Source organism: Globicephala melas, chromosome X, assembly GCF_963455315.2.
Source record: "Globicephala melas chromosome X, mGloMel1.2, whole genome shotgun sequence".
Taxonomy (NCBI): domain Eukaryota; kingdom Metazoa; phylum Chordata; class Mammalia; order Artiodactyla; family Delphinidae; genus Globicephala; species Globicephala melas.
The window spans coordinates 122,354,699-122,373,391 of record NC_083335.1 but is presented as its reverse complement, the minus strand read 5'-3'; the positions used below and the strand labels follow the sequence as shown (position 1 = coordinate 122,373,391).

Sequence of the window (18,693 nt, the reverse complement as noted above, 5' to 3'; positions counted from 1 at the left end):
GTAAAGTCCACCGTTAGCCCTCCAGCCCCCCACCCAGCCCTAAAGTGCCAAGGTCCCCATCTATGGTGTATCCCTGTCACCCCAAAGGTGCCCGCTGAACACCCTGGCTTCCCAGTTACTTCATCTCTTGACGTGAGACGACTGCATCCCAGTCTGTCACTCGTCATCCTAAATACATGCTGCAGGTGCCTCCCTGGTGGTCCAGTGGTCAAGACTCCGCGTTTCCACTGCAGGGGGCATGGGTTCCATCCCTGGTCGGGGAACTAAGATCCCGAATGCCATGCTGTGTGGCCAAAAAACAACTAAATACATGCCATGGATCTGGGAACAGCTGGAATTGTCCTACTCCTGAAATGTAAACACTTTCACCTTGTCCTAGCCTGCCAACACCTTTCCTACCATCCGATTTGGACCTCCAACCTGTCACCTCCCAAGCCACCAGTCCCCTTCCTTCTCCCTTCCCCTCCCCTACTCTGCCAGCCCAGTCGCTCTCCTGACGACCACCCGACTCTCACGTCCAGTCGTGTTTTGTGGTATACCCCGGCAAAATCTCAGTCATCCGTCAACTCCTTGACCCTTCTCTCTGCCCCTGCATCGGACTGCAAATCACTCAGTCCCCACATAGGGATGCCAACACTCAGATCACAGTCTCCAAACAGCTGAGCTAGACACAGTCTGATAAGTCATCCCTGTGTTCGAGTTCCTCTGTGCTTCTTCAAAAGGAATACCCATGAAACTAACACAACATTGTAACTCAACTATACTTCAGCTAAAAGAAAAGGGATATCCAACCTCATTGACCGCCAGCTCCTCAAAGATCCCTCGCTTTGCAGTCTGATGCAATCCTGAAGTTCACGGTCGCTGAATGCACTGCTGCCTTTTCACCTCTTCCTTACGTGATGTCTCAGAAGTCCTGGTTGGCGCTAATCCTCCTTCCTTGAGATGCTCCTCACCCCTGAGTGCCATGACCCTACTTCTCCTCGTCGTTATTCTCATCCTCTGGCTGTTCTTTCGTTGTTCTTTTGGGGATTCCTCCTGTTTTGCCCTTCCTTTGAATCCCTACCTGCCCTTCCATTTTCAGGATGCCTCAGAAACAAACACATGATTTTCACTTTTTTTTACATTGGAGTAGAGCTGCTTTACAATGTTGTGTTCGTTTCTACTGTACAGCAAAGTGAATCAGCTCTACGTTTACAAATGTCACCTCTTTTTTGGATTTCCTTCTCATTTAGGTCACCTCAGAGCACTGAGTAGAGTTCCCTGTGCTATACAGTAGGTTCTCATTAGTGATCTATTTTATACATAGTAGTGTATATATGTCAATCCCAATCTCCCAAGTCATCCCACCCCACCCTTCCCCCCTTGGTGTCCATACATTTGTTCTCTATGTCTGCGTCCCTATTCTTGCCCTGCAAATAGGTTCATCTGTACCATTTTTCTAGACTCCACAGATATGCATTAATATATGATATTTGTTTTTCTCTTTCTGACTTACTTCATTCTGTATGACCGTCTCTAGGTCCATCCATGTCTCTACAAATGACCCAATTCTGTTCCTTTTTACGGCTGAGTACAGATTTTCACGTTTTAAAGAAGGTCTCATTTATCAAGAATGAGAGCATTTTAAAAATTCAAGATGGAAAAGTGATGTATTGAATCCCAAGCGAAACACACAAGCTTACAGCTCAGATGACACTCTCTATGGAACAGAAGAAGGACGAAGAATATCGACATTGCAACGTTAGTTCTCGAGAACTAGAAACAGGGAGGTGGATTTTGAACCTTTTATCCTGGATTAAGATGGAGATACAACTTGAGTCACACGGTGCTCGACTGCTTTTAATATTCTTGCAAAGTCATCGAATCCACTGCCACACGTTTTGGACCAGTATCCACATGTGTAAGAAAAAGCCATGCTTTCCTAGCAATTCCAGCACCACAGTCAGGGCCTTACAACTTACAGGCACCTGCTCCCCGTGGGTTGACCTTGAAAAATTACTTACTGGGTACCTACTATGGGCCTGGTCTATAGCATTCTAAAGAAGATGTCTTCTACAGAAACTCAACCAGAGCACTTTTGCCTGAGTAAATGCACCTGTCACTGAGGGGTTATTCACCGTACAATGCATTTCAGACTCCAACAACTATTTTAATCCAAGAGTTTTAGAAGCAGTCCGTTTTTAAATGGATCATTCCTTAGACCTATGTCCCATAAGCCAAACGCTGGTTAGAATTCTGCTGTATGTTTGAGGGACTTGGACCAATCCCTAAGCCTTCTTATTTTCAGAGTTTCCTTGGGTTTCTCGAGGTTCTTGGGACCATCCTGATCTCCTGCTAAATGAGGCTTTCCAATGTATTCTCCATTTGTCAAGACAGATTTGACGTGTGGCCAAGAAAGCTCTGTGGCACATGGCTTACCACACGGCAGGTATGGAAAAGGATTCATTCTGTACCATCCCCCCGGCTCGCCTTTCATGAATTCATCCATTATTTTTCCTTCCGCTGGGTTCACTGTTCCATTCCTGTACCCACAGACAGTGGTGCTGCCCAGAGCCCCAACGGGAGAATCACTAGCTGGAGAAACTGAGGTTGCCTTATCAGACACGGCCCGTAGGGATGCCGGATCACAGACCCAAAGCAATTGACAACCAAACGCCTGAAGACTTCCGGGGTCCCACTAAGAAGGTTGGTGTTCCTTCCACGTAAGCAAAAGACTTAGTGTTTTTGGTAGAAAGAAAGAATCTCACGTAAGCCACGGGGTCTCAACCCTTAGAAGTGGCAGGGATTTTTTTTTAATTGAAAGGTTTGAAGTCAGAGATTTATTTTTATGTTCACCTCATTGTTCTCAACTTGCATTCAACTTGCATTCTCTTTGTAGGTTACAGAATTTGCCAGTCTCATCCTGAGCAAAATTAAAGCCCATCGCAGGCAAATTCCACCTGAGCCCCTGTGAGCGCTGTAACGGGGACACGTCACAGATAACACACCACTGGCGGGAACCACTTCCATCCCTCCACCCGCTCCCTCTGCCCCCCACCCATGCACAGGTCTCTGGTAGATGTCATTACAACAGATAAAATGACACGCACCCGCCCCCCTCCCCCCAAAGAAAAAATACGTGGAGTGCATTGGAAAACACTTGATTTTACCCATTTGTTCCTCCCCCAAAGCTCTGCTGCTTGAGAAGCTGAAAATCAGACTCGGCAATAGAGCCCCGACTGCCCAAAGGCTTCACCCGTAAGTGTGCCCTGCTGAAATGGTGAGGCCGGCCACTGGTCACATACGGAGACCCTTCCCCTTCGAAACCACTCGAGCGTTATCTGCACCTCCCTCGGGACACTCATTCATTCCTTTCTGCTCTGGGCTATTACAAGATCAACTGGAAGAATCTTAAATCCCTTAGGAGCCCCTAAATTCTCTTAAGCCAAGGTCTCACCATCATTGCATTCTCCCTCAAAAAAAAAAACAATGTTAGGCACACAAATGGCATCTACTAGAGGTGATGAATGAAGGAACCGGCTCTTTCCCTGTGACTTACCGTCGACTGCAAACCACTCTGACGCAGCAGGAATGCTGCCCTGATTGTTGACAGCACGAAGGGAGGGGACACCTGTGAAGCCCCAGACCAGGTGCAGGGCACACACTTCGTAGGCGGTGGCTGTGAGTATTAGAACATTGCCCACCCCTCGAACTGCATGGCAGTATTCGAGTTCCAGGATTTCAGCGACCCCTGCCAGCTTTTACCGCGAGCTCCACGGCGTAGACCTTACACCACATCTGTGCAGTCAGTCCTTCCTGAGTCATGATAACAAGACAAGCTACAGCGATCGCACAGGTAAGAATAAGGCCATCCAGCACCATGATATGGGGTGAGACTGGCCGTGGCGGACAATTAAGTAAGAAAGGTTCTTTTTATGAGTTTGTCTTTACAGGTACAGAGAAACCCACAGTGCGGAAAGTTATGCCGCATATAACGATGTTGCCTCCAAACACTTAGAAAGAAAATGCGCTAAAGGACAGAGACGTGCCCTCTCTGGGTAACATCTTGTAGCTCAGCGGCCCATGGTACTAGCAGCGTTTCTTTTTAAGCCAATACTCTCATGTTATTTTATTACATAATTATCCAGAGTGCTACAGTCCCCTTCTGTGTGACAATAAAAGGCTCATTTTGGAAAGAAGGACTATTCCTCCAAATGCTCAGAGGTATTTGTAAAACAACAGAAACATCCTGAGAAATGAATGTAATGGCTTAAGGGAAGGATTTTTATTTTTTGGCAAAAAAAAGAACACAATCATCTATTAATATGATATCAGGGTCTAATGCAGATCTCGAAGATTAAAAAACATTCTCTGTTTTATTCAAGAGGGACCAGTAGCAGGAAAACATTGGAACGTAGACTTTTTTAATGAGTCAGGGTAGGCATATGTACTGCTCTAATAAAAATTAATCAGTAGGCGTGATGACACCAGCATGAGTTTGCTTGCCAGCCAACAAACGTCAGAGAGGTGTACACGAAACCTGTTACGCTAACATATAATGTTCATTAAAGAGATAAAATATTCTACTGACTCACACTACGAAGTACTCTAGTGATTTACACTACTACGGTGTGGAAAATGGATACTAATTTACATGTACCGTTTTAAGAATGAAAAATGAAAGAAGGCAGGCTTGTATGGGTGTATGTCAAAGCCCTAAGTATAATGAATTCTTCTTACGCATCTCATTAGGCAGGTTATTCTGGTTTTGTTTTTCCTAGTACGTGTTCAGCATCTGTGCTCACTTCTGTTATCTGACAGCATCACAGACAAGGTTAGAAAAGAAAGAAACTTGGAAGTTACCTCGTCTGAATTCATCAGGCCCACAGGTTTAAGACATCTCTGAAGTTCACGGAGATAGTAACAGAAAGAGCTAGAAGCTAGAATAAGGGTACAGTCATCTTGTCCAAAAGACGGTGCTCCTTAGAAGATTTAAATGAAACAAAACTTGTTCTTGTCATTCCCAACGTTGGTGACCAAATCACGCTCAGTTTGCTTTTAATACAAACCAACCAAGAAACTCTGCGGCCATGTTCAAACACCTCCAAAACATCTCGATGAAAAAACTATCAATCCAGGGCATAAAAAGAAAAGGAAGGAAGAACAAGAGGGGCGGGGGGTGGGGGGAGGAAAGGAAAAGAAAGGAAATATGCAAAAGTCTTAAGCAACCTGTTCACGGGTGCCATTTGCTCAATTCTGTCCAATTTTGTCCAGATGGAGCGAGCAACGTCACCATAGGAGACATCTCTGGGATAGATAGGAATTGAATGCAAAGTTCAGAACCCACTGATTTTCCATCCCTTTGCTTCACCCACATACTCCGGCTTCCTCCACACTCTGTGGAATAGATCCGAGACGGCTTAGCTGTGCAGAAGAAAGCACGGTCACCGTGATCTCGCGTCGATGTGCAAGACACCGTTTAAAAAGGAAACCTCAGAAGCAAGTCTTCCCAGTACCTCTGAAAAACATGCTACGTTTCTCAGAAATAGGGTAACCTGCTTAGGGAGAAGGGACACAGAGAGCAAGGCAATTCCTGCCGTCCTCACAGATGCAGCAAGAAGAACACAAGCTGCAGAAGAAGGAAACACAGCGGGGCTCACAGCATCCAAGGAAGACTCCAGGGCTACTGCCTGGAGACTCACCAAGGCCGTAGCCCATGGCGAGGCCTCTGCCTCCCGGATCTACCTTGTGCTGAACTTCGCTACAGACAAGGGGTTGTGCACATTGAATTGCTAAAAGAATAAGCGGTGATAAGGATTAATGCTTTGATTCCTTTTCTTCGTTCATCTCTTTGATCACCAGCCCACAGACCCAGACTCCTCTTGCTGCTGTATCCATTGGTAAACACAAGCATGGACTCGGGGCTGAGATGCGTTTTGTATTCTGCTTACCTTTCACAGTTAGTGTTTTTGAAACACAAAAACAAAAAGCACGTGCTGTCTCTAAAGGCAACGGGGACATAGGTGGAAACTCAGAGGAAGTAAGATAGAAGCAGGAAAAGCCTCAGTCACATTTGAAGGACAGACTGGAAGATAAAGGGACACATACCGACACTCCAATCCATTTCCTCGGCAGCATCTCCATAAGCGCCGTGTTTACTTTTGCCGGCAAAGTCCTTCGAAGAGAAGAGAGCCGTATGCATGTGCAGGAAAGCCAGAACAAGCAGGAAAGGGGTCTTAGCGTTCCTGAAAAAAAAACCAACATCCAAGAGCAAAATAAACATGTTGGCCACCGTTGCCGCTTGCTTGTTTTTTATTCTGAAAGTGAAAATGTTTATTCCCTTGGTTAAAAAAGATGGCATGTATAATTTTCAGTCTCAAACGATAATATCAGATTCAGCATACGAACTGAGGAAAATTAAATCAGCTCCGACTTAATGGCAGTGAACTTTACAAAAATTTTTATTTTGTATCAGAATATAGTTGATTAACAACGTTGTGTTAGTTTCGGGCATACAGCAAAGTGATTCGGTTATCCATATACCTGTATCTGTCGTTTTTCAAATTCTTTTCCCATTTAGGTTATTACAGGATACTGAGTAGAGTTCCCTGTGCTATACAGAAGGTCCTTGTTGGTTATCTCTTTTAAATATGGCAGTGTGTACGTGTCAATCCCAAACTCCCAATCTGTCTCTCCCTGCTACCCTTCCCCACTGGTGACCATAAGTTTTTTCTCTAAGTCTGTGAGTCTGCTTCTGTTTTGTAAATAAGTTCATTTGTATCAGTTTTTTAAGATTTCATGTATAAGCAGTATCATATAATATTTGTCTTTTTCTGACTTACTTCACTTAGTATGATAATCTCCAGGTCCATCCATGTTGCTGCAAATGGCATTATTTCATTCTTTTTAGTGGCTGAGTAATATTCCATTGTATATATGTACCACAGCTTCCTCATCCATTCCCGTATGTTCATAGCAGCACTATTCACAATAGCCAAGACATGGAAGCAACCTAAGTGTCCATCAACGAATGAATGGATAAAGAAGATATGGCCACCATTCTGATTAGGATCAACCTATGATTACACGATACAGTTTGAAAATTCAGAAAACACCACTGAATGATGCCGAATACTGAATCTCTTATTTGGGGGATGGCAAGTCTCTCTCCATAGGTAATCATTGTACCCTCTACAGTTCAGCAGACTGATGTGCTATGTTCTTGAGATATTCTCCAAAGAGACAACTCAGAAAAAAAAATGTATTGGAGAATGACCTACTTTTTTCTTGAATTCTATTCTTCCCTCTCTCTCTGAAATTTATATGAATTGAAGCACCTACAAAACTGTATTCTTTCTGGAAAACACACACGCGCGTGCGCACACGCTCCTACCTAGTAAGGACACTATCTTGAGTTGTCAACTACTTAGATCCACAGTTCAAAGCCAGTTCAACTTTGTGTGCTGCCATGTTGCACACCTCCTACTAGAGAACAAGTCTCCTGGCAGGAACACTCCACTGTCAATACTGAATTTTGGACGTTGAATGGAACATCCTCTGAACTGGCCTCAATCTGTACTTTAGTCGAGAGAGACGGATGGTATTGCAAAAGCTTTTCGTAGTTCAGAGTACACCTAAACCTAGTCTGGTGGAACTGTTGAGAAAGCACAGATGCTGGAGCATTGTAAGTCCCTGGAGCATTAAAAGTCACTGTGCACATGTGGTCCTTGGGACAACTGCCTGGCAGCATGGTTACTGTAGGGAGGTCTGGGGGTTCACACCTGAGTCTGCTCAAAGGGATCAATTAGTCACATCACTTCCTCTTGACATCTAGTGGACCTCTGAGAAATGCACTCAGTTGCTGTGTTTCAGTTTCATGCAATAGCCTTCTCCTATACCTTATTCCAGGCGACCATCAGCAATTCCTTTCTGGCTAAAAGGGAATACTGAGTGAGTGCCCTTTTGAAGGCTATCAGGGCACAAATGAAGAAGGGAATGAATGCATTAACGGGTGAATGAACGTAATTTCTGATAAAGCATCTGCTGGTCTCCCCAAGGATCACTTATATGCTCTCCTTCTCCCACTAGACCACAGGCTGGGGCATGTCATCTACATCTGTGGATTCCTGGCACCAGCACAATGCCTGGCAGGTAGCATCGCTTCCGTAAACCTCTGTTATTCAATGAAATATTGCATTAGCTCTTTCAGCTTCAAAAGTACCACCCAGACCTTTAGTGAACTACTTGGGACTCATGAATGCAACGTGGTTCATGTAAAAAAAAATATATATATATATATACGTGCATATATATTTTATATATACAAAATAATATATATACACATATATGTATAAATATTTTATACACACACACACACACACATACGTGTCTGTGTGTGTGTCTACCTATATATGTAGATCTATATCTCCAAACTTCTAACCTAAGTCAAAAGTCTCTGGCTGTTTTGGAGGAATCACACCCTGTGTTCGACATCTTGGCCACGGAGCAAAAGTTCTATAGGAAGAATCTATTTAATTCAAACAACGAGCAAAGGTTCTAAAGGAAGAATCTATTTAATTCAAGCAACGTTGCTTGTATGTGTTTACTTACTAACCTAACCCCTCATGATAACCAAAACCACTTCAAATTTACAACTGGGTCTCACAAATGCCGTAACTTTACCTTTAATAAATAAATGGACGACACTCCTCTAAATTCATTTTCAATTTCCTAATGTGAATACAACTTGGGTTCCTTCAGCTCCTACCGCACTTGTGGGTCAACTGCTCACATCTACTGAGTATCACACTTTCAAGGTCGCTTGCTTTTGGCAACAGAAAATAAACACAAAAGAACACACTATGAGTGAGTCGGGCACTTCCTGTTCTCTGAAAACAGCAAATTCAGCAACTTGTTGTTGATTACTTGAATAGTGTTTTATATTTCCAGCGCTGGGAGATGAATTCTGTCACATTTTTTTTTCTTTTACAAGAGTATAAAATGAAGAAATACTGCTATTATTTCACAACTAGGATAGCAAAAAAAAAAAAAAAAAAAAAAAAAAGGTTATAAGTGTCTTGCCCCACTTCTCTCAGTAACTAGAGTTTGAAGGCAGGAGAATTAGAACCCACCACCTCTGTTGTATAAATCTCACTGTTGCCTCTCAGAAAGAAAAGAAGAGATATTCACGTGCAGACAGACGCACAGGGGCTGTCATCCAATCTGATGATATTTGCATGAGCGTGTGTACCAAAGGCATCCCTTGGCTACCTCAAAGGGTACATACCCTTGAAGACCCTGAAAGAAGTGAGACTAAGCCATGGGACACCATGGACTTTGGCCACACAGGAGGCCTATTCAATTTCCACCCTAGTCATTCTGGGCACACGTTCCCTCACAACTGGATACACTGTACCTCCTTCTCAAGAAGCAGATTAGGGCGCTAAAAACTGGCTTGGATTTCCCAAAATGAACATAAAATCTCACTCTTCATACTCGTCCCAAAATAGACAGTTACATTACGAATGGGTACAATTTCACTGCCACCTGAGGCTCCTCTGCTCTCCCATTTATCTTTAGACTTACCGTTAAGGAAAATAGACAAGGAAGCTTAAAAACTCCATTTCCCAAGCATGTACATGGTCATAACTTAAAATGCAGGATGTGGGCTTCCCTGGTGGCGCAGTTGAGAGTCCGCCTGCCGATGCAGGGGACACGGGTTCATGCCCCGGTCCAGGAAGATCCCACATGCCACGGAGCGGCGGGGCCTGTGAGCCATGGCCGCTGAGCCTGCGTGTCCGGAGCCTGTGCTCCGCAACGGGAGAGGCCACAGCAGTGAGAGGCCCGCGTACCGCAAAACAAAAAAAAAAAATGCAGGATGTGATTGGCAGAGAAGGATGAGCTACTGCACGCCCAACAGCTTGGGAAAAAAATAAGAAAACTGAGGAAAGAGGCAGCCACCAACATTATCGGCATTTTATAATCACAGGGATCATGAGACGAAGGCATTTGAAAACGTGAGGTGAGGATGAAAAAACAAAGGATAAAGTGGGGGCAACAAGCAAACAAGGGAGCCCAAGACGAACATCCTTCATAAAGAGGGCAGGAAGAACAGGTGAGTTGAGTCCAAGAGGTACCCCTTTGGGGCTCAATCAATGACCACGGGTTGTGATTTCTGTCTTGTAATGTAGGGGGACCCTGGGTGGAAGGGGAGAGGGCCATCCATGCGTTGATTATAAATACGCCCCTATGTACAGAATTATTTTTCTATAATCTCTTTGGCATCCAGTAGACTGCCCGTGACAGATACCAGCCAAGGTGCCAGGTGTCCAAGAAGACTGATGAGGTTTTATACACAAAACCCAACCCTGGAACATTTAGGGAAGCGTACCCAGCTGCACAAACTCCGAACCACGAAGATTTACCCTCCGGGAACAGAGGTGTGATCAGTGTAGCACGGGCATGTGGGCTGGACAGACATCCCATCATTACTGCCCTGCACACATCCTGAGATGTGACTGACAGCTTGATCGTTGGTGTGGAGGGAGGAACCCTTGCTCAGCCTTATCCTTCAAGAGCACAGGAAAGGCCATCCTCCCTCGTTCACAAGGCCCAGGTCTCTCTTCTCTCTATGACCTTGAAAACTAAATGACGCTGGAGCAAGTTGGCGGGAGGGAGATCTCTCCATAACTGCTTAGCTCCTTTTTTATTAGCTGCTTCAGTAAACAACTCTCTTGAAAATTTATTGCCACTGTCTCGCACGCTGTGTGAAAAGATAGAACTTTCAGCTGCTACATGCCTTCCCTCTATTTGTTACCAATACAGAAGGCAGCTCTGCACCTTCCCGGCAACCTGCAATCACTCCAATCTCAGAGTCAAAAAGATTTACATCCCGTCCACGCGTGAGTGAAACCTAGGCAAGAAGACGGCTATGGCATTATTATTATTATTTTTTCTGTCTGCCACGGTCTTGCATACCGTGTTCCTCTTCTCAAAGTCTGACCTTGATTATTCACCGAGTGTCCCCATTTGAGTAGCGTCGGGAATGACAGGAATGCAGCTAGGGACGTCTGTGCATTCCTCCTGAGACCCCTCAGATGCTGGTGATTAGACGAAGGCATAAACCAGGTAGTGCTGTCAACAGTCACCCGGCCGGAGTCCGTGTGACCACCACTCTGTACGCACAGAGATGGACATGCCTGGCTGTTCCCTTCATCCATCCAGGCCTTTCACATCTATTCTGCCCACGTGACTCCACGCACTAAAAATATAAAGCTAAGCTGGACCGGCTCCTGCCATCAGCAGCCCACAGTTCAGACAAGACCATCAATAATTGGTCTCAGCTGCTTTAAGTTCCACGATGGAGCGCATCAGAGGATGGATACAGAGAAGGAGAGTGAATCTCAACCTGGTAGGGGTCAGGACTCACTCCTGGAGAGAGAGAGAGATTCCAGAAGTTCCTGCCGTGCGCTTTCCATAAATGCACCCGTGTCTGAGCCACTGTCCCCTGGGTGCTATTCAGATACAGCAGTGGACGATGGCAGAGATGTAACCTGTGTACTTACCTGGTGAGCTTTTAAAAGCACACTTTCTACGGCATGTGGTCCCAAACGATTCACTGAACACTTCAGAATACATTTTTTAAAACAAAAACCCCACTATATGGATTTTTACCGCTAACTGAAAGATACCACTAATAGGATGACGATTAGTTGGGACGGGGGAAAACCTGGGAACACTTTTAACTTTCTACTTCTTTATATTTTTATACTGCTTTGATTTTTTAAAGTAGCACATGCTACTTTCAAAACCACAGAAAAACGAAGATCTATCTTCAATATAAAAACGAAGACAGGAAAACCATGAAAGCCACCTTTCCCCCCACAAACACAGAGGGAAAAGAAATAGATACCCAGGTGTGAAAGTCGGTTTGTGTAACGAGATTTGAGATGCTGCCCTGACTTTAGTCATGCTGGCATCCCCCCAGCTCTGACAAGCACCCCTGCTTCCCCACAAGCACCCCTGCTTCCCCACAAGCACCCTAGCTTCCCCACGATGGCCTCATCTGTGAAACTTCACGACGGGCTCTCTCTGTGAGACGATCCTTCACACACAGCCTTGCCTCTGACTCTGTGCGACTCCTATAGATTATATGGCTTTGTACCCACGATGGGGTACAGCGAGGACGCCTGACTGGAGACAGCATCCATCATCGGGCTCAACCCTCCACGCACAGCTGGACTTCAATCAAAGGGCTTGCGGTCAGCCACACGCCCCATTCCGGAACAGATGGTGGGAAGACTCTTTGATGCTTCCGGCTTTAAATTACCTGGCGTTCGTTTGTTAAGTATCCTAACCCGGAGGTATTGAACATCTGTAGGAAAAAAAGTCAAATTTCTTTATGCTTCAGGTAGTAGGAAAGAAGCTATGGAAATCGTTGTAATAGGAGATTTGACACTAGGGAAGAAGATGGATTTCCAAACTACTTCTGTTTCTGCTTCTGCTGCTTCTTCAGTTTCTGCTGCTTCTTCTGTTTTCGCTTCCACTTCTGTTTCTGCTTCTTCTTCTCCTTCTGCTTCTGTTTCTGTTTCTTGTCTTCTTCCTCCTCGTGTCCCCCTCCTTCAAGTCTATGCTTGGTCCCTGGCAAAGACGACAGGCTCACGACAAACTGACGAGAGGCCCTGTCCACTCTCAGCTTTCTAGACGGAGCCCCTTCCTCTCGGGAGAAGGCCCCCCGCCCAGTAAAGTGGACACAAGGATCCTCATAGACTATCTCTGGGGACAATGCAGGTGGGCGATGAGTGGGGACTGCCTCGCCGAAGGGGTCATCGTGACTTGTCCTGGAAGCAGGTAGAGGAAGTATGGCTGAGTAATCATGCCAAGTGCTCAGGAGTGCCCTAAAAGGATGGGGGTACAACAGCATGGGGGTGTGCCCCCTTGAATGGACCCTCCAAGGGAAACAAACAAGACTGCCTGTGTTACCCCATCCCAGGAAATCTGCCCTGTCTGGGATACCTCTGTCAGTAGGTGGATGCCCGATATAAAGATAGGTCATCTATTCTACAGGTTCCCTCCCAGCCTGGACCCACGAAAGAAGCACATGCAGGATGTGAGCAGACCACCCTCACGCTTCGCCAGAGGGAACCAGGGACGTGAGTATAATGGGGATCCCTTCTAAGACGTGGAGCGCACAGCAATTCACTCAACATCAGGACCGAATGCTAAAAAACCAGGCCAATATTTTTAAAAATCGAGAAATGTCCAACTTAAAAAAAATCCCCCGAAATAGTCCCCCGCACACACGCAAGTCGGTAGTTCTGATTGCTCTGGAACGTTGGGATGCTGGGAGTACCACCCGCTCTCCTTCGGGACAGCAGCTCGCGGGAGCTCTCAGGAGTCAGCCATCCGAATGGGCTGCACCAAATCCGGCTCCCTCGGGCCCCAAGCCTCATCCCGCCCAGCACGCATCTCCTTGCCAGCCGGGGCCTCGGCGTATTTGCGCCTTAACGCCTGACGTACCAAAGCTCGCACCTCCTGATTCCCGTTCGGGTCATAATCCTGGGGCACCAAAGAGATCTGGGGGTTTGATGAAAAAGGGAAGGTCCGAGCGCGCTTTATCCAGACCCCGTTCAGGTAGGAATGCCGTGGGCCTGGACCCAGGATGGCTACAGATGAGCATTCTCCAGGACCGCATTCCGCCTGCAGCTCAGCTCAGCCTGGAAGGAGGGGCGCGGCCAAAGAACCACTCCCCGTTCCTAAATTCATGTCCTGCTGCCCGATGAAAGGCAGAAGACGAACCAAGGGACTTCCCTGGTCGTCCAGGGGTTAAAACTCCGTGTTCCCAATGCAGGGGGCCCAGGTTTGATCCCTGGTCACGGCACTAGATCCCACATACAGGCCGCAACTAAGAGCCCACATGCTGCAACTAAGACCTGGCGCAGCCTCATAAATAAATAAATATTAAAAAAAAAAAAAAAGGAAACCAATCAAGTAGCATCTACCCTTACTGAACAAGACAGTTCTTTGATTATTTAACCTTTTCACTTTTGAACGTGCCTGTACGCGCGTGTCTCCCTGTGTGTTGCCCTTAATCTTTCATCTGATGTACTCTTCTCACCAAGAACTAAAGTCAATGGCGCCCCTATTCTTTTCTGGCTTAAACTAATGAAATGATCCCTTTGCTCCAAAGAAGCTTTGTGTCCAATCACAGCTATTCATCACGGCCACTGAGACCACAGCCCCGCTGGCAAGGTGAAAGGCTAGGCTGGAGGTGCCCTGTAAGTGCATCTCGGGACCCCGAGTGTGCAGAACGCTGACAGCACTAGGACAGGATAAAAGGTCAGGTATCCGATGATACATTTATCAGCTGTCACGGGTCTGAGGGCGTTACCATGACGCAAGCGATGCTTGTACAAAGGCGTATTTATTTACTATAAAACTGCGGACTACAGAAAAGGTCTGGGGTGGGGGGCTCTTCCCCGTGACTCCCCACCAAGGGCAGGACATCTCCCTGTGGATGTTCCTGCTCGCAGTCACTCATACTCCCCATAATTCTGATGTCACGTGGCTTCCCTGTGGGGAGAGGTCAGGGATCAGGGTTTGGTAAAGTTAGAAAAAGGGGATCTTACAACTCTGGGGAATCCGATGAAAAGTAGAACTCTATGTCATCTCCAGCTTTTGGACTTGTTTTCTGGTAGACCCTAAAGGACACTTCCATGAAGCACAAGAAATATCTGAAAATGAGCTTACCTGAAAATGGTTAGCATTGATTTCACTTTTGATTATAGGCTTTAAAGCTACAAACACACACACACACGTGTGTGTGTGTGTGTGTCTGTGTCTGTGTGTAATGTCAATGCAACTCCCATAAACCAGGACCTGGAGAACAGAACACTCCTGGTGGATTTCATATGCATTTATGAATCCAGTAACTGGATACCCTAAACTATACAAATTATGTGGGTTTGTATAAAGTCATCACTTTGGAATATTTCTTCAGAGTGAGGGTGTTTTTACTGGCAGAGAAACACACAGTGGTTCCTTTCAACTGAAATGCTTTTTCTAGCAACGAAACGCCGGTTTCAGTGACTTTAGGGAGGGAAGGGGCCAACAAATCTGGCTCTTGCCGTGGCAGAAATGACCCGGGTTCACCTCTCTCTATGAAGGACGATTGGAAACGTGAACCTCTTTCCACCCGCTGACATCGCACCTTTTTCAATGCAGTTCAACCTGAACTAAAAAACTACCTCGGGAACAAAATTAACTTGCTAAATTCACCCGTCACCACGTAGCCTTTATCTTTTCGGAATACTCAGCCACTTCTCCCTCGCCACGGTTAAGGATTGTACTACGAACATGAGTTTATCTAAGAATTCCCAGGTGTGTTCTCCTTTGGGGGCATGGGACCCGGACGCTTCCATCTGGAGAAGGGGTACTGAATTTCCTAGTCTCCTTCCAAATAATCCACACTCGAACCTTACTGGTGAGTTTGCAGAGTATATGTGGCGGCAAGGAAGGCAGCAAGCTTGTTATGGTCCGCTCAGGAGAGCCCTCACGGAGAGTTAGATATGGGTTCTAACCCGCTATCTACTATTCCCTGTGGGGCTTTTGCTCTCACTCCAAAGTTCTGAGCCTCAAATTCCTCCACAAGAAGACATCTCTTCACCCATCTTCCAGGGTCCTTTTGTAGCACGTAAGACGTGACAGGTATGAAACGTGACCAAGAATACGTGTATAGCCACAGTGCCTGGTGTATATCTAACCAGTATCTGCTAAAACTTGAACACATCCCTAGCTGGGCACCCAAGCTGGATCTGTTTTACAAAGCATGGATGAGAGTCATGACCAGGGAGAAAGCTGGAATGACTGAAGGGCCCTTCATTCAGGGCATATAAGGAGGATTAAGTATCTCTAAGAAATCTACAGGTCATCCCTTTCCCGTCAGAGCAACAAGGATTTCTTGCTAATTAAAGTGTGTTTAGGATGACCTGTCTCGAATTACTGTACAGCTTAGAACATGTGTTGAGCTAATTATCTAAGTCTCTAATAGTAGAAGCATCTTCCCAAGATAAGTTCTATCCCTAAAAGAGTAAATTAGGGTGAGGGATCATGGAGTGCACAGTTATATATTCCACACCCTCAATCTCCTCAACTTGGAAACACCTGCTTGTAATCCCGGGCACGTACCTAAATTTGGTTCAGCAGACTACATCTGAGACAGTCACAAACCAATAAAGCACCATCCCCTTATGCCCTTGTCATCTGTATCTTCACATCGCAAGTCAGTAGCTCGAGAACAAACGTCTGAGTATAAATCATTTCATCCACAAGGCTCAGAGAGAGAATATAAATGTTAGAAATGAGAGCTTGAATCATTTTCCTCATCACCTTTGACAAGTGAACCCAGGGAGAGCTGTGTACCCCAAAACTGGTTTTTAGATCAATACACTGAAATAAAGCACTGGCTTCAATCGGAAAATTTTCATTCAACAGCATCTGAATAAACTTCACAAACACCGTTATTGCTTGGATGAGGTTTTCCTTCTTCTGCTTCTGAGTAGCCCTGAATCCATGTCTCACAGAGCTCGTCAGCCCTACCTAAATTTCTCAGGATATTCTAGTCAAAGAGACACACATTTAAATGTCTTCAGATCCCTGAAAAAAATTTTTATAAATATGATAGTGTCACAGTCTGTTATGATTCTTTGGTACCATATTAAGGCAATTCTCTCTAGATTCCTGAAAATAACAATTCAGCAAATCAGATCTCTCTTGTAACACAGGAAGACGATGTTACCCAAGGATGATTTTACCTAGATGTTTAAAATCTTTGAATCTTCAGATAATGTATATGAGAAGGTTTGGGTGTGAATGACATCATGGTACACACGTGGTAGTACTGTCCCTAATACTGACCAATTTATGCATTGCTCCAATGTGGGCAATAGTCGTTTACATTAGAATCACCTATTTAAAGACTAAACCCTTTTCAAATAATTCAATAAGCATAACGTCCCACTACGGTGTTGCTAGAGCATCTTAAATATCTAGTTCTGGAAGAAAACTGCAGAAACCCCATTACAATCCAGATAAACTGGTTGGACCGCTAAGTACTGGAGAAATGCAAATCAAAACTACAATGAGGTATCACCTCACACCGGTCAGAATGGCCATCACCAAAAGTCTACAAACAGTAAATGCTGGAGAGGGCTTCCCTGGTGGCGCAGTGGTTGAGAGTCCGCCTGCCGATGCAGGGGACACGGGTTCCCGGTCCGGGAAGATCCCACATGCCGCGGAGCAGCTGGGCCCGTGAGCCATGGCCGCTGAGCCTGCGCGTCAGGAGCCATGACCGCTGAGCCTGCGCGGCTGGAGCTTGTGCTCTGCAACGGGAGAGGCCACAACACTGAGAGGCCCAAGTACCGCAAAAAAAAAAAAAAAATGCTGGAGAGGGTGTGGAGAAAAGGGAGCCCGGAAGCCCTCCTGCACTGCTGGCAGTAGTGTGAGTTGATGCAGCCACTATGGAAAACAGTATGGAGGTTCCTTAAAAAGCTAAAAATAGAGTTACCATATGACCCAGCAATCACACTCCTGGGCATATATCCAGAAAAAATGAAACCTCTAATTTGAAAAGAAACATGCACCCCAATGTTCACTGCAGCACTATTTACAACAGCCAAGACATGGAAGCAACCTAAGTGTCCATCAATAGATGAATGGATAAAGAAGATGTGGTATAAGTATACAACGGAATATTACTCAGCCATAAAAAAGAATGAAAGAATGCTATTTGCAGCACCATGGATGGACCTAGAGATTATCATACTAAGTGAAGTGAGCCAGACAGAGTAAGACAAATACCATATGACATCACTTCTACGTGGAACCTAAAAAAGTGATACAAATGCACTTATTTGCAAAACAGAAACAGACTCACAGACATAAAAGACTTACGGTTACCAAAGGGGAAAGGGCAGGAGGAGGGATAAATTAGGAGTTTGCAATTAACAGATACACACTACTATACATAAAACAAATAAACAACAAGGACCTACTGTAGAGCACAGGGAACTCTACTCAATATTTTGTGATAACTTATAATGGAAAACAATCTGGGAAAGAATTTATATATGTACATAGTATATCTATAGTATATGTAACAGAATCACTTTGCTGTACACCTGAAAGTAACACAACATTGTAAATAAACTACACGTCAATAAAAAATAAATGAAATTAAAGTTAAACAAAGATGAACTGGTTGAGGTTCAATACCCTTAGGCTAATCAAATTTGTTTCGATCCCGTCCCAAAGTCATACGCCAAGGAACCCATTAAAATTCCTCCTAATCATATGAATATTCATATAGCCTAGAGATTCAATCATCTGTGTCCAAACACCACATGCTGTCAAGATGTGCCTCACCCTGGACGTTGAGGATCACTCCTGAAGCCTGTGATTTTATCAGGAGCGTTATTATTCACCCCCTCCCCACAGGTTTCTGAGGGACTGCTAGTCAATGGACAGGGACAGGAGAGGGTTCCGCTGCTTCCGCAAGTTTGCCAAACAGCAGACGGTTGTATTGTGGCTTAAACGGGTAGGGCTGCCATCCACAGAGCGCCACTGTACCTGGGAAGGGCCGTTCTCTTACTCGTAAAACACTGTAAGGCTCACCCATGAGGTAAAAGCTTTGTCTGCCATGCAGACTGGGACCCACTG

The 18,693-nt window shown here is 45.3% G+C and overlaps 1 protein-coding gene across 5 annotated transcripts in view; it reads right to left on the bottom strand.

The window, feature by feature from the left end:
• Positions 1-18,693, bottom strand: part of STS (steroid sulfatase) — a 182,130-nt gene that overhangs the window by 62,521 nt on the left and 100,916 nt on the right. For all 5 annotated transcript variants that reach the window (XM_060292964.2, XM_060292962.2, XM_060292965.2 and 2 more), the window contains one exon: positions 6,088-6,224. In XM_060292964.2, coding sequence (XP_060148947.1) covers positions 6,088-6,224 — 137 coding nt within the window. The remainder of the gene's footprint in view (positions 1-6,087; positions 6,225-18,693) is intronic.